The 15,704-nt window shown below is 44.2% G+C and overlaps 1 protein-coding gene across 1 annotated transcript in view; it reads right to left on the minus strand.

Moving 5' to 3' along the window:
• Nucleotides 1-5,310: 5,310 nt before the first annotated feature.
• Nucleotides 5,311-15,704, minus strand: part of LOC139392758 (anoctamin 2b) — a 128,637-nt gene continuing 118,243 nt past the window's right edge. Inside the window, exons 24-25 of the mRNA XM_071141003.1 lie at nucleotides 11,336-11,441; nucleotides 5,311-5,878 (exon numbers count right to left, since the gene is read on the minus strand). Coding sequence (XP_070997104.1) covers nucleotides 5,483-5,878; nucleotides 11,336-11,441 — 502 coding nt within the window. The 3' untranslated portion in view covers nucleotides 5,311-5,482. The remainder of the gene's footprint in view (nucleotides 5,879-11,335; nucleotides 11,442-15,704) is intronic.

Here is a 15,704-nt window from a genome sequence, read left to right on the forward strand (position 1 = left end):
TAATAAACTAAACTAAAAGCAGTAGAATTAGATTTAGCCCACTGCAGTAGAAGGTTACATTACTCTGTGTGGCCCTGATTTAGCCCACTGCAGTAGAAGGTTACAGACCTCTGTGTGGCCCTGATTTAGCCCACTGCAGTACAAGGTTACATACCTCTGTGTGGCCCTGATTTAGCCCACTGCAGTAGAAGGTCACAACTCTGTGTGGCCCTGATTTAGCCCACTGCAGTAGAAGGTCACAACTCTGTGTGGCCCTGATTTAGCCCACTGCAGTAGAAGGTCACATAACTCTGTGTGGCCCTGATTTAGCCCACTGCAGTAGAAGGTCACAGACCTCTGTGTGGCCCTGATTTAGCCCACTGCAGTAGAAGGTCACATAACTCTGGGTGGCCCTGATTTAGCCCACTGCAGTAGGAGGTTACATTACTCTGTGTGGCCCTGATTTAGCCCACTGCAGTAGAAGGTCACATAACTCTGGGTGGCCCTGATTTAGCCCACTGCAGTAGAAGGTCACAGACCTCTGTGTGGCCCTGATTTAGCCCACTGCAGTAGAAGGCCACAGACCTCTGTGTGGCCCTGATTTAGCCCACTGCAGTAGAAGGTCACATAACTCTGGGTGGCCCTGATTTAGCCCACTGCAGTAGGAGGTTACATTACTCTGTGTGGCCCTGATTTAGCCCACTGCAGTAGAAGGTCACATAACTCTGGGTGGCCCTGATTTAGCCCACTGCAGTAGAAGGTCACAGACCTCTGTGTGGCCCTGATTTAGCCCACTGCAGTAGGATGTTACATTACTCTGTGTGGCCCTGATTTAGCCCACTGCAGTAGAAGGTTGCAGAACCACTGCAGTAGAAGGTTACAGAACCACTGCAGTAGAAGGTTACAGAACCACTGCAGTAGAAGGTTACAGAACCACTGCAGTAGAAGGTTACAGAACCCCTGCAGTAGAAGGATAAAGAGGCAGTGCAGTAGAAGGTTACAGAACCACTGCAGTAGAAGGATAAAGAGGCAGTGCAGTAGAAGGTTACAGAACCACTGCAGTAGAAGGATAAAGAGGCAGTGCAGTAGAAGGTTACAGAACCACTGCAGTAGAAGGTTACAGAACCACTGCAGTAGAAGGTTACAGAACCCCTGCAGTAGAAGGATAAAGAGGCAGTGCAGTAGAAGGATAAAGAGGCAGTGCAGTAGAAGGTTACAGAACCACTGCAGTAGAAGGTTACAGAACCACTGCAGTAGAAGGATAAAGAGGCAGTGCAGTAGAAGGATAAAGAGGCAGTGCAGTAGAAGGTTACAGAACCACTGCAGTAGAAGGATAAAGAGGCAGTGCAGTAGAAGGTTACAGAACCACTGCAGTAGAAGGTTACAGAACCACTGCAGTAGAAGGTTACAGAACCACTGCAGTAGAGGGTTACAGAACCACTGCAGTAGAAGGTTACAGAACCACTGCAGTAGAGGGTTACAGAACCACTGCAGTAGAAGGATAAAGAGGCAGTGCAGTAGAAGGTTACAGAACCACTGCAGTAGAAGGTTACAGAACCACTGCAGTAGAAGGTTACAGAACCACTGCAGTAGAAGGTTACAGAACCACTGCAGTAGAAGGTTACAGAACCACTGCAGTAGAAGGTTACAGAACCACTGCAGTAGAAGGATAAAGAGGCAGTGCAGTAGAAGGTTACAGAACCACTGCAGTAGAGGGTTACAGAACCACTGCAGTAGAAGGTTACAGAACCACTGCAGTAGTGGGTTAAAGAAGCAGTGCCGTCCAAATTGTTCCCAGTGTTGTTTTAAGACATACAACACTGGGGCCTCCCGGGTGGCGCAGTGGTTAAGGGCGCTGTACTGCAGCGCCAGCTGTGCCATCAGAGTCCTGGGTTCGCGCCCAGGCTCTGTCGTAACCGGCCGCGACCGGGAGGTCCGTGGGGCGACGCACAATTGGCCTAGCGTCGCCCGGGTTAGGGAGGGCTTGGTCGGTAGGGGTGTCCTTGTCTCATCGTGCACCAGCGACTCCTGTGGCGGGCTGGGCGCAGTGTACGCTAGCCAAGGTGGCCAGGTGCACGGTGTTTCCTCCGGCGCATTGGTGCGGCTGGCTTCCGGGTTGGATGTGCGCTGTGTTAAAGAAGCAGCGGCTTGGTTGGTTGTGTATCGGAGGACGCATGACTTTCAACCTTCGTCTCTCCCGAGCCCGTACGGGAGTTGTAGCGATGAGACAAGATAGTAGCTACTACAACAATTGGATACTACGAAATTGGGGAGAAAAAGGGGTAAAATTAAATAAAAAAATAAAAAAAATAAAAAAAAGACATACAACACTCAGATTGTGAAAATAATGATAATACCTTTTTTTTGGGAAAGGGCTTTCTGAAATAAATGCCTGTAATTTCAGGCATGGAGTTTTTGGCCCCGGTCATGACATCACAATCTGATCTGGTTATTCTGACAAACGACCAGTCATATTCTATTTGAATATGCATCACAGGAGGCTGCTGAGGGGAGGATGGCTCATAATAATGGTCAGAGTGAATGTAATGGCATCAAACACATGGAAAACGTGTTTGATACCATACCAGTTATCCATACCAGTCATGAACACGAGCCTGTTCTCCCCAATTAATTAATGTCTCCTCTGATATGTCTCCACCTACTTTGAAGGGGTAAGCGGGTAGATTCTAAAGTCTAGGGTTCCTAAACTCAGTCCTGCCCCCCCCCCCCCCCCTAGGTGCACACTTTGGTTGTTGAACTACACAGCTGATTCAAATAACCAACTCATCATCAAGCTGTGATTATCTGAATCAGCGGAGTAGTGCTGGGGGACAGAGCAAAAGGTCCACCCAAGGGGCCCCAGCACCGAGTTTGGGAAACCCAAGTCTGGACCATCCTATCTGCCAATCAGGGCTCTGTACATTACATTTGTATCAACACGGCCACATGATCAGACTGAGCATTTCAATGGCAAAATGAGGCTCGGGGAAATAAATGACCAAAATATATTTTATGTTATTTTCATGAAATAAACAGTGATTTATTAGCCGTACAATGATGATGATTTAAAAATACACTTTCAACAACTACATGGGCTTTAAGAGAAGAGATGGAATGAACCGGAACAAAGAGCTCCACCCTCTCTTTACAGGCAAGAATATGGACCAAATGTCCCCTCCTCTTGTGAAATGTGAAAGATGCTAACACCTGTGAAATGTGAGATGCTAACACCTGTGAAATGTGAAAGATGCTTACACCTGTGAAATGTGAAAGATGCTAACACCTGTGAAATGTGAAAGATGCTAACACCTGTGAAATGTGAAAGATGCTAACACCTGTGAAATGTGAAAGATGCTAACACCTGTGAAATGTGAGATGCTAACACCTGTGAAATGTGAAAGATACTAACACCTGTGAAATGTGAAAGATGCTAACACCTGTGAAATGTGAGATGCTTACACCTGTGAAATGTGAAAGATGCTTACACCTGTGAAATGTGAAAGATGCCAACACCTGTGAAATGTGAAAGATGCTAACACCTCATCATGTACATTACCCAGTTATACACTCTGAACCTCAACATGTACATTACCCAGTTATACACTCTGAACCTCAACATGTACATTACCCAGTTATACACTCTGAACCTCAACATGTACAGTACCCAGTTATACACTCTGAACCTCAACATGTACATTACCCAGTTATACACTCTGGACCTCAACATGTACATTACCCAGTTATACACTCTGAACCTCAACATGTACATTACCCAGTTATACACTCTGAACCTCAACATGTACAGTACCCAGTTATACACTCTGGACCTCAACATGTACATTACCCAGTTATACACTCTGAACCTCAACATGTACATTACCCAGTTATACACTCTGGACCTCAACATGTACATTACCCAGTTATACACTCTGGACCTTGATATTCTATACATTACCCAGTCCTTTTAATTATTATTCTTAAGTTTTATTTTTACAGGAACAGTACACATTTATCAACATTTCTGTAAAGTTGATGGTTTTAGCCAGCTGGATCATTTTCGACCAGAGTCCCTGGGAAGGTTATTAAAAACAAATCCAATAACAATACAGACAATAAGCACAGACAGAGCAACATATAACCAGTAACACAGACAGAGCAACATATAACCAGTAACACAGACAGAGCAACATATAACCAGTAACACAGACAGAGCAACATATAACCAGTAACACAGACAGAGCAACATATAACCAGTAACACAGACAGAGCAACATATAACCAGTAACACAGACAGAGCAACATATAACCAGTAACACAGACAGAGCAACGTATAACCAGTAACACAGACAGAGCAACATATAACCAGTAACACAGAGCAACATATAACCAGTAACACAGACAGAGCAACATATAACCAGTAACACAGACAGAGCAACATATAACCAGTAACACAGACAGAGCAACATATAACCAGTAACACAGACAGAGCAACATATAACCAGTAACACAGACAGAGCAACATATAACCAGTAACACAGACAGAGCAACATATAACCAGTAACACAGACAGAGCAACATATAACCAGTAACACAGACAGAGCAACATATAACCAGTAACACAGACAGAGCAACATATAACCAGTAACACAGACAGAGCAACATATAACCAGTAACACAGACAGAGCAACATATAACCAGTAACACAGACAGAGCAACATATAACCAGTAACACAGACAGAGCAACATATAACCAGTAACACAGACAGAGCAACATATAACCAGTAACACAGACAGAGCAACATATAACCAGTAACACAGACAGAGCAACATATAACCAGTAACACAGACAGAGCAACATATAACCAGTAACACAGACAGAGCAACATATAACCAGTAACACACAGACAGACAGAGACACAGACAGAGCAACATATGACCTGTAACACACAGACAGACAGAGACAGACAGACAGAGCAACATATGACCAGTAACACACAGACATAGACACAGACAGACAGAAAGCAACAACACAAACAGCAACCAAACAGCATGACAGAAAAAGAGCCAACACTGTATAGCAGACAGCATGGAAAGCAGGTCTACACAGCTGGGGATGGTGTTGACACACCTGACTGTCCGTTAGCCATGTCTTTAGGTTATTGGTGAAGGTACCGTAAACAGCAGCTCCATGTGTGTTCCAGACATGGGAAGCTCTCTCAGAGAAGACTGAAGGTTGAAGGTGTTTTTCCTTAAGGGAACTATACAGTCACTTCTCATCATGCAGATTAACATACAATGGTCAAGAATATGTAGATTATCCGTCCAGAAGAACAAATCCATGATCAGTATGTTCCAGCATCACACTGCTTCAGAAAGAGAACACCAAGTCTACATTGGTGAGAGATACAGAGGAGCATTCAGACTCCATGTAGCTACCACACTAGTGTCTGAACTTCTCCTGTGGGGATAAAGAACGTTTGTATCCAACCGCTACAGCAGCGTGTCAGACAGCTGTGTGTCGGGATGCGTCGTTGCTAGGAGACATGGACATCTGTCGGCCTGCGTTGTTGCTAGGAGACATGGACATCTGTCTGGTGAACTGGCTGAAACTGGCAGCCCTGCATCTCACCCGGGATTCCCCTCCCTCTCCGCCCGGGGGCTGGCCTAGGCCCTGAGAGAGGCCTAGGGGTAGAGTACGGAAGTGGGCCGTGTCGGGGTGACCCTGGCTGGGCAGGTCCTTGGAGGAGAAGAGGCTCTGGAGGAGGTGGAACTTCTCCTTCTCCTCCCGGAGGAACACATCCACCAGCAGAGTCTTCTCTCTCTTCAGCTGCTCACTGATGTTCTTCGGTACGTCTGGGATCACCCAGGCAACCAGCAGGCTCAGGAACATCACCAGGTTCTGATGGAGACAGCGTCATGGACGTCAGGGTGGAGGTTGAAGGAAGGATGTAGCACAAAGTGACAACAGAAGACTGGAGTTTGTTAAACTGGTTGGTGATGTACTGAATCATCTGATAAATGCTCCACTGTGACTAAAATACAACCACACTGCAACCACAGTGGTCCAACCACACTGCAACCACAGTGGTCCAACCACACTGATCATTGGTCCAACCACACTGATCATTGGTCCAACCACACTGCAACCACAATGGTCCAACCACACTGATCATTGGTCCAACCACACTGCAACCACAGTGGTCCAACCACACTGCAACCACAGTGGTCCAACCACACTGATCATTGGTCCAACCACACTGCAACCACAATGGTTCAACCACACGGATCATTGGTCCAACCACACTGCAACCAGTGGTCCAACCACACTGATCATTGGTCCAACCACACTGCAACCACAGTGGTCCAACCACACTGCAACACAAGTGGTCCAACCACACTACAACCACAGTGGTCCAACCACACTACAACCACAGTGGTCCAACCACACTGCAACCACAGTGGTCCAACCACACTGTAACCACAGTGGTCCAACCACACTGCAGCCAGTGGTCCAACCACACTGCAACCACAGTGGTCCAACAACACTGCAACCACAGTGGTCCAACCACACTGCAACCACAGTGGTCCAACCACACTGATCATTGGTCCAACCACATTACAACCACAATGGTCCAACCACACTGATCATTGGTCCAACCACACTGCAACCACAGTTGTCCAACAACATTGATCATTGGTCCAACCACCTTGCAACCACAGTGGTCCAACAACACTACAACCACAGTGGTCCACATACACTGATCATTGGTCCAACCACACTGATCATTGGTCCAACCACACTGCAACCACAGTTGTCCAACAACATTGATCATTGGTCCAACCACCTTGCAACCACAGTGGTCCAACAACACTGCAACCACAGTGGTCCAACCACACTGCAACCACAGTGGTCCAACCACACTGATCATTGGTCCAACCACACTACAACCACAGTGGTCCAACCACACTTCAAACACAGTGGTCCAACCACACTGATCATTGAACCAGGTAACTGTTCCAGAGTCAGTTTGATATTACATACAGTACCAGGTAACTGTTCCAGAGTCAGTTTGATATTACATACAGTACCAGTCAACAGTTTGGACAACCCTACTCATTCAAGTTTATTTATTTATTTTTACAATTTTCTACATTGTAGAATAATAGTGAAGACATCAAAACTATGAAATAACACATATGGGATCATGTAGTAACCAAAAAGTATTTCAGATTCTTTGAAATAGCCACACTTGCCCTTGATGACAGCTTTGCACTCTGGCATTTTCTCAAACAGCTTCAGGAGGTAGTCACCTGGAATGCATTTCAATTAACAGGTGTTGTTAAAAGTTCATCTGTGGAACTTCTTTCCTTAATACGTTTGAGACAATCAGTTGTGTTGTGACAAGGTAAGGGTGGTATACAGAAGACAGCCCTATTTGGTAAAAGATCAAGTCCATATTATGGCAAGGACAGCTCAAATAAGCAAAGAAAAAAGACAGTCCATCATTACTTTAAGACATGAAGATCAGTCCATCATTACTTTAAGACATGAAGGTCAGTCCATCATTACTTTAAGACATGAAGGTCAGTCCATCATTACTTTAAGACATGAAGGTCAGTCCATCATTACTTTAAGACATGAAGGTCAGTCCATCATTACTATAAGACATGAAGGTCAGTCCATCATTACTATAAGACATGAAGGTCAGTCCATCATTACTTTAAGACATGAAGGACAGTCCATCATTACTTCAAGACATGAAGGTCAGTCCATCATTACTTCAAGACATGAAGGTCAGTCCATCATTACTTCAAGACATGAAGGTCAGTCCATCATTACTTCAAGACATGAAGGTCAGTCCATCATTACTTCAAGACATGAAGGTCAGTCCATCATTACTTTAAGACATGAAGGTCAGTCCATCATTACTTTAAGACATGAAGGTCAGTCCATCATTACTTTAAGACATGAAGGTCAGTCCATCATTACTTTAAGACATGAAGGTCAGTCCATCATTACTTTAAGACATGAAGGTCAGTCCATCATTACTTTAAGACATGAAGGTCAGTCCATCATTACTTTAAGACATGAAGGTCAGTCCATCATTACTTTAAGACATGAAGGTCAGTCCATCATTACTTTAAGACATGAAGATCAGTCCATCATTACTTTAAGACATGAAGGTCAGTCCATCATTACTATAAGACATGAAGGTCAGTCCATCATTACTTTAAGACATGAAGGTCAGTCCATCATTACTTTAAGACATGAAGGTCAGTCCATCATTACTTTAAGACATGAAGGTCAGTCCATCATTACTTTAAGACATGAAGGTCAGTCCATCATTACTTTAAGACATGAAGGTCAGTCCATCATTACTTTAAGACATGAAGGTCAGTCCATCATTACTTTAAGACATGAAGATCAGTCCATCATTACTTTAAGACATGAAGGTCAGTCCATCATTACTATAAGACATGAAGGTCAGTCCATCATTACTTTAAGACATGAAGGTCAGTCCATCATTACTTGAAGACATGAAGATCAGTCCATCATTACTTTAAGACATGAAGGTCAGTCCATCATTACTTTAAGACATGAAGGTCAGTCCATCATTACTTTAAGACATGAAGGTCAGTCCATCATTACTATAAGACATGAAGGTCAGTCCATCATTACTATAAGACATGAAGGTCAGTCCATCATTACTTTAAGACATGAAGGACAGTCCATCATTACTTCAAGACATGAAGGTCAGTCCATCATTACTTCAAGACATGAAGGTCAGTCCATCATTACTTCAAGACATGAAGGTCAGTCCATCATTACTTCAAGACATGAAGGTCAGTCCATCATTACTTCAAGACATGAAGGTCAGTCCATCATTACTTTAAGACATGAAGGTCAGTCCATCATTACTTTAAGACATGAAGGTCAGTCCATCATTACTTTAAGACATGAAGGTCAGTCCATCATTACTTTAAGACATGAAGGTCAGTCCATCATTACTTTAAGACATGAAGGTCAGTCCATCATTACTTTAAGACATGAAGGTCAGTCCATCATTACTTTAAGACATGAAGGTCAGTCCATCATTACTTTAAGACATGAAGGTCAGTCCATCATTACTTTAAGACATGAAGATCAGTCCATCATTACTTTAAGACATGAAGGTCAGTCCATCATTACTATAAGACATGAAGGTCAGTCCATCATTACTTTAAGACATGAAGGTCAGTCCATCATTACTTTAAGACATGAAGGTCAGTCCATCATTACTTTAAGACATGAAGGTCAGTCCATCATTACTTTAAGACATGAAGGTCAGTCCATCATTACTTTAAGACATGAAGGTCAGTCCATCATTACTTTAAGACATGAAGGTCAGTCCATCATTACTTTAAGACATGAAGATCAGTCCATCATTACTTTAAGACATGAAGGTCAGTCCATCATTACTATAAGACATGAAGGTCAGTCCATCATTACTTTAAGACATGAAGGTCAGTCCATCATTACTTGAAGACATGAAGATCAGTCCATCATTACTTTAAGACATGAAGGTCAGTCCATCATTACTTTAAGACATGAAGGTCAGTCCATCATTACTTTAAGACATGAAGGTCAGTCCATCATTACTTTAAGACATGAAGGTCAGTCCATCATTACTTTAAGACATGAAGGTCAGTCCATCATTACTATAAGACATGAAGGTCAGTCCATCATTACTTTAAGACATGAAGATCAGTCCATCATTACTTTAAGACATGAAGGTCAGTCCATCATTACTATAAGACATGAAGGTCAGTCCATCATTACTATAAGACATGAAGGTCAGTCCATCATTACTTTAAGACATGAAGGACAGTCCATCATTACTTTAAGACATGAAGGTCAGTCCATCATTACTTCAAGACATGAAGGTCAGTCCATCATTACTTTAAGACATGAAGGTCAGTCCATCATTACTTCAAGACATGAAGGTCAGTCCATCATTACTTTAAGACATGAAGGTCAGTCCATCATTACTTTAAGACATGAAGGTCAGTCCATCATTACTTTAAGACATGAAGGTCAGTCCATCATTACTTTAAGACATGAAGGTCAGTCCATCATTACTTTAAGACATGAAGGTCAGTCCATCATTACTTTAAGACATGAAGGTCAGTCCATCATTACTTTAAGACATGAAGGTCAGTCCATCATTACTTTAAGACATGAAGGTCAGTCCATCATTACTTTAAGACATGAAGGTCAGTCCATCATTACTTTAAGACATGAAGGTCAGTCCATCATTACTTTAAGACATGAAGGTCAGTCCATCATTACTTTAAGACATGAAGGTCAGTCCATCATTACTTTAAGACATGAAGGTCAGTCCATCATTACTATAAGACATGAAGGTCAGTCCATCATTACTTTAAGACATGAAGGTCAGTCCATCATTACTATAAGACATGAAGGTCAGTCCATCATTACTTTAAGACATGAAGGTCAGTCCATCATTACTTTAAGACATGAAGGTCAGTCCATCATTACTTTAAGACATGAAGGTCAGTCCATCATTACTTTAAGACATGAAGGTCAGTCCATCATTACTTTAAGACATGAAGGTCAGTCCATCATTACTTTAAGACATGAAGGTCAGTCCATCATTACTTTAAGACATGAAGGTCAGTCCATCATTACTTTAAGACATGAAGGTCAGTCCATCATTACTTTAAGACATGAAGGTCAGTCCATCATTACTTTAAGACATGAAGGTCAGTCCATCATTACTTTAAGACATGAAGATCAGTTAATCATTACTTTAAGACATGAAGGTCAGTCCATCATTACTTTAAGACATGAAGGTCAGTCCATCATTACTTTAAGACATGAAGATCAGTCCATCATTACTTTAAGACATGAAGGTCAGTCCATCATTACTTTAAGACATGAAGGTCAGTCCATCATTACTTTAAGACATGAAGGTCAGTCCATCATTACTTTAAGACATGAAGGTCAGTCCATCATTACTATAAGACATGAAGGTCAGTCCATCATTACTTTAAGACATGAAGATCAGTCCATCATTACTTTAAGACATGAAGGTCAGTCCATCATTACTTTAAGACATGAAGGTCAGTCCATCATTACTTTAAGACATGAAGGTCAGTCCATCATTACTTTAAGACATGAAGATCAGTTAATCAGTTGGTTGAGAGAACGCCAAGAGTTTGCAAAGCTGTCATCAAGGCAAAGGGTGGCTAGTAGGTGTCCAAACTTTTGACTGGTACTGTACATACAGAATATCTCCTGATACAATACTTGTTTAAATGTTCATAGGTGTCCCTGCTATTTGTGGTACTATACCTGGAACAGGATGACGAAGGCCAGTCTGGCAGCAAGGACAGCCCAGTAGGTTTTAGAGAACTGGTAGGCTTCAGCTGACCATGGAGGCTCTCTGTAGTCCTTATACCTGGGGGGTTGGGAGGGGGGGGGGGGGGATTACTAGAGGTCTTGGAAATGTTAGTGATCCCTCTAAGGCAGACAGCAGACGGACACCTCTACTCTCTAAACCAGTTACTAGATGTAACACATGACTAGCCAGACACACAATGCAACAGGAGATCAGAGCTGCTGGCCAGTGTTTCTCCTTCTGTAGTAATGAACACAGCCCGTAGACTAGGAGACAGACATGTTTCTCCCTCTGTAGTAATCTATACCCAAATTTGGTTTTGAATGGTCTGAGTATTTTAGGGTTAGGGTCAGACTGTAGTCTAGGGGGCAGAGCCATAATGGAGAAGGTCAGATTGTAGTCTAGGGGGCAGAGCCATAATGGAGAAGGTCAGATTGTAGTCTAGGGGGTAGAGCCATAATGGAGAAGGTCAGACTGTAGTCTAGGGGACAGAGCCATAATGGAGAAGGTCAGACTGTAGTCTAGGGGACAGAGTCATAATGGAGGTGGTCAGACTGTAGTCTAGGGAACAGAGTCATAATGGAAGTGGTCAGACTGTAGTCTAGGGGACAGAGCCATAATGGAGGTGGTCAGACTGTAGTCCAGGGGACAGAGTCATAATGGAGATGGTCAGACTGTAGTCTAGGGGACAGAGCCATAATGGAGGTGGTCAGACTATAGTCTAGGTGACAAAGTCAGAATGGAGGTGGTCAGACTGTCGGGTAAGTGCCCTCAGTACCCCTCTATACAACCATGTTATTAATGATGCCCCTCAGTAACCCTCTATCCTCTACACAACCATGTTAATGATACCCCTCTATACAACCATGTTATTAATTATGCATCTCAGTACCCCTCTATCAAACCATGTTATTAATGATGCCCCTCAGTACCCCTCTATACAACCATGTTATTAATGATGCCCCTCAGTGCCCCTCTATACAACCATGTTATTAATGATGCCCCTCAGTACCCCTCTATCCTCTATACAACCATGTTATTAATGATGCCCCTCACTACCCCTCTATCCTCTATCCAACCATGTTATTAATGATGCCCCTCAGGACCCCTCTATCCAACCATGTTATTAATGATTCCCCTCAGTACCCCTCTATCCTCTATCCAACCATGTTATATCCTCTATACAACCATGCTATTAATGATGCCCCTCAGAACCCCTCTATACAACCAATGTTATTAATGATGCCCCTCAGTACCCCTCTATCCTCTATCCAACCATGTTATTAATGATGCAACCCTGTGTACCCCTCTATCCTCTATCCAACCATGTTATTAATGATGCCCCTCAGGACCCCTCTATCCAACCATGTTATTAATGATGCCCCTCAGGACCCCTCTATCCAACCATGTTATTAATGATTCCCCTCAGTACCCCTCTATCCTCTATCCAACCATGTTATTAATGATGCCCCTCACTACCCCTCTATCCTCTATCCAACCATGTTATTAATGATGCCCCTCAGGACCCCTCTGTCCAACCATGTTATTAATGATTCCCCTCAGTACCCCTCTATCCTCTATCCAACCATGCAGTTAATGATGCCCCTCAGGACCCCTCTATCCAACCATGTTATTAATGATTCCCCTCAGTACCCCTCTATCCAACCATGTTATATCCTCTATACAACCATTCTATTAATGATGCCCCTCAGTACCCCTCTATACAGCCATGTTATTAATGAGAACCATGGCAAGAGGACCGTGGCTAGAGAACCGTGGCTAGAGGACCGTGGCTAGAGGACCGTGGCTAGAGGTCCTTGGCTAGAGGACCTCGGCTAGAGGACCTCGGCTAGAGGACCTCGGCTAGAGGACCGTGGCTAGAGGACCTCGGCTAGAGAACCGTGGCTAGAGAACCGTGGCTAGAGGACCGTGGCTAGAGGACCGTGGCTAGAGGACCGTGGCTAGAGGACCGTGGCTAGAGGACCTCGGCTAGAGGACCTCGGCTAGAGGACCGTGGCTAGAGGACCTCGGCTAGAGGACCTCGGCTAGAGGACCGTGGCTAGAGGACCTCGGTTAGAGGACCGTGGCTAGAGGACCGTGGCTAGAGGACCGTGGCTAGAGGACCTCGGCTACAGGACCGTGGCTAGAGGACCTCGGCTAGAGGACCTCGGCTAGAGGACCGTGGCTAGAGGACCTCGGTTAGAGGACCGTGGCTAGAGGACCGTGGCTAGAGGACCGTGGCTAGAGGACCTCGGCTACAGGACCGTGGCTAGAGGACCGTAGCTAGAGAACCGTGGCTAGAGAACCGTGGCTAGAGGACCGTGGCTAGAGGACCGTGGCTAGAGGACCGTGGCTAGAGGACCGTGGCTAGAGGACCTCGGCTAGAGGACCGTGGCTAGAGGACCATAAAGCACAATAACAGCCAGTTTAATGTTTCTATTAGAAACTGGGTTTCTACTATGAAACAACTAGAGTCGCTAGAGATACTACGATACTACAGCAGGTCAGACAGACGGATGAAAACAGAGAAACTATTCTTGTCAGAATGGACATCAAAGCCAAGTTGAATTTCCTCTAAACGTTTGATTGGCTGTATTGAATTAGGAAAACATCATAGAGACAGACTGGTCCTGGTGTATGGCCATATACAGGCATGGAGCATGAATGTGTGAGACTGGCTCCGATTCACCCAGCCACCCTACACTCTATCTGCCCTCAGGCCCCTGCCTCTCCCTGGGAGCCTCTCCCTGGGAGTCCCCCCTCACACACACACACACACACACACACAGATCTGATTCCCTGAAAAAGACATCACCTCAATGATCCTCTGGCTGCCTCCATGTTTGGTTATCACAATACTGACCATGTCAAAAATAGAACAGACACACACTCATTCAATAATACAGAGCTCTCCAAAAGTATTGGGACAGTGATTTATTTGTTGTTATTTTGGCTCTGTACTCCAGCACTTTGGATTTTAAATGATACAATTACTACGAGGTCTAAGTGTAGATATTTCTATTTGTAATACTAAAGTTTAGTATTTGGTTCCATAAGCAATGAGTTTCGGCACCGGAGGAGATGGCTGCCGTTTTACGATCTCCTAACCAACTGTGCCATTGTGCGTGTTTTTTGCGTTATTTGTAACTTTATACCACATTATTTACCAAGTGAGTTTATCTATATTATTTGTAGCCGTCTATTTACCACCACAAACCGATGCTGCCACTAAGACCAATGAGCTAAATACGGCCATAAGCAAACAGGAAAACACTTATCCAGAGGGGGCGCACCTAGTGGCCGCGGACTTTAATGAAAGGAAACTTGAATCTGTTTTACCTCATTTCTATCAGCATGTTAAATGTGCAACCAGAGGGAAAGAAAACTCTGGACCACCTTTACTCCACACACACAGAGACGCATACAAAGCTCTCCCTCACCCTCCATTTGGCAAATCTGACCATAATTCCATCCTAATTCCTGCTTACAAGCAAAAACTAAAGCAGGAAGCACCAGCGACTCAGTCTATAAAAAAAGTAGTCAGATGAAGCAGATGCTAAACTACAGGACTGTTTTGCTAGCAGATTGAAATTTGTTCAGGGATTCTTCCGATGGCATTAAGGAGTACACCACATCAGTCACTGGCTTTATCAATAAGTGCATCGATGACGCCTTCCCCACAGTGACCATACGTACATACCCCAAACAGAAGCCATGGAGAACAGGCAACATCCACACTGAGCTAAAGGGTAGAGCTGCCGCTTTAAAGGGGCGTGACTCTAACCCGGAAGCTTATAATAAATCCTGCTATGTCCTCAGACGAACCATCGAACACCTTGTCAATACAGGACTATGATTGAATCGTACTACACCGGCTTCGATGCTCATCAGATATGGCAGGGCTTGCAAACTATTACAGACTACAAAGGGAAGCACAGCCGAGAGCTGCCCAGTGACACGAGCCTACCAGACAAGCTAAATTACTTCTATGCTCGGTTCGATGCAAGTAACACTGAAACACGTATGAGAGCATAAGCTGTTTGGGACGACTGTGTGATCACGCTCTCCGCAGCTGATGTGAGTAAGACCTGTAAACAGGTCAACATTCACAAGGCCGCAGGGCCAGACGGATTACCAGGACGTGTACTCTGAGCATGTGCTGACCAACTGGCAAGTGTCTTCATTGACTTTTTCAACCTGCCCCTGTGAGTCTAATAACAACATGTTTCAAGCAGACCACCATGGTCCCTGTGCCCAAGAACACTAAGGTAACCTGCCTAAATGACTACCGACCCGTAGCACTCACATCTGTAGCCATGAAGT

This window comes from Oncorhynchus clarkii, chromosome 33 (assembly GCF_045791955.1).
Source record: "Oncorhynchus clarkii lewisi isolate Uvic-CL-2024 chromosome 33, UVic_Ocla_1.0, whole genome shotgun sequence".
Classification (NCBI taxonomy): Eukaryota; Metazoa; Chordata; class Actinopteri; order Salmoniformes; family Salmonidae; genus Oncorhynchus; species Oncorhynchus clarkii.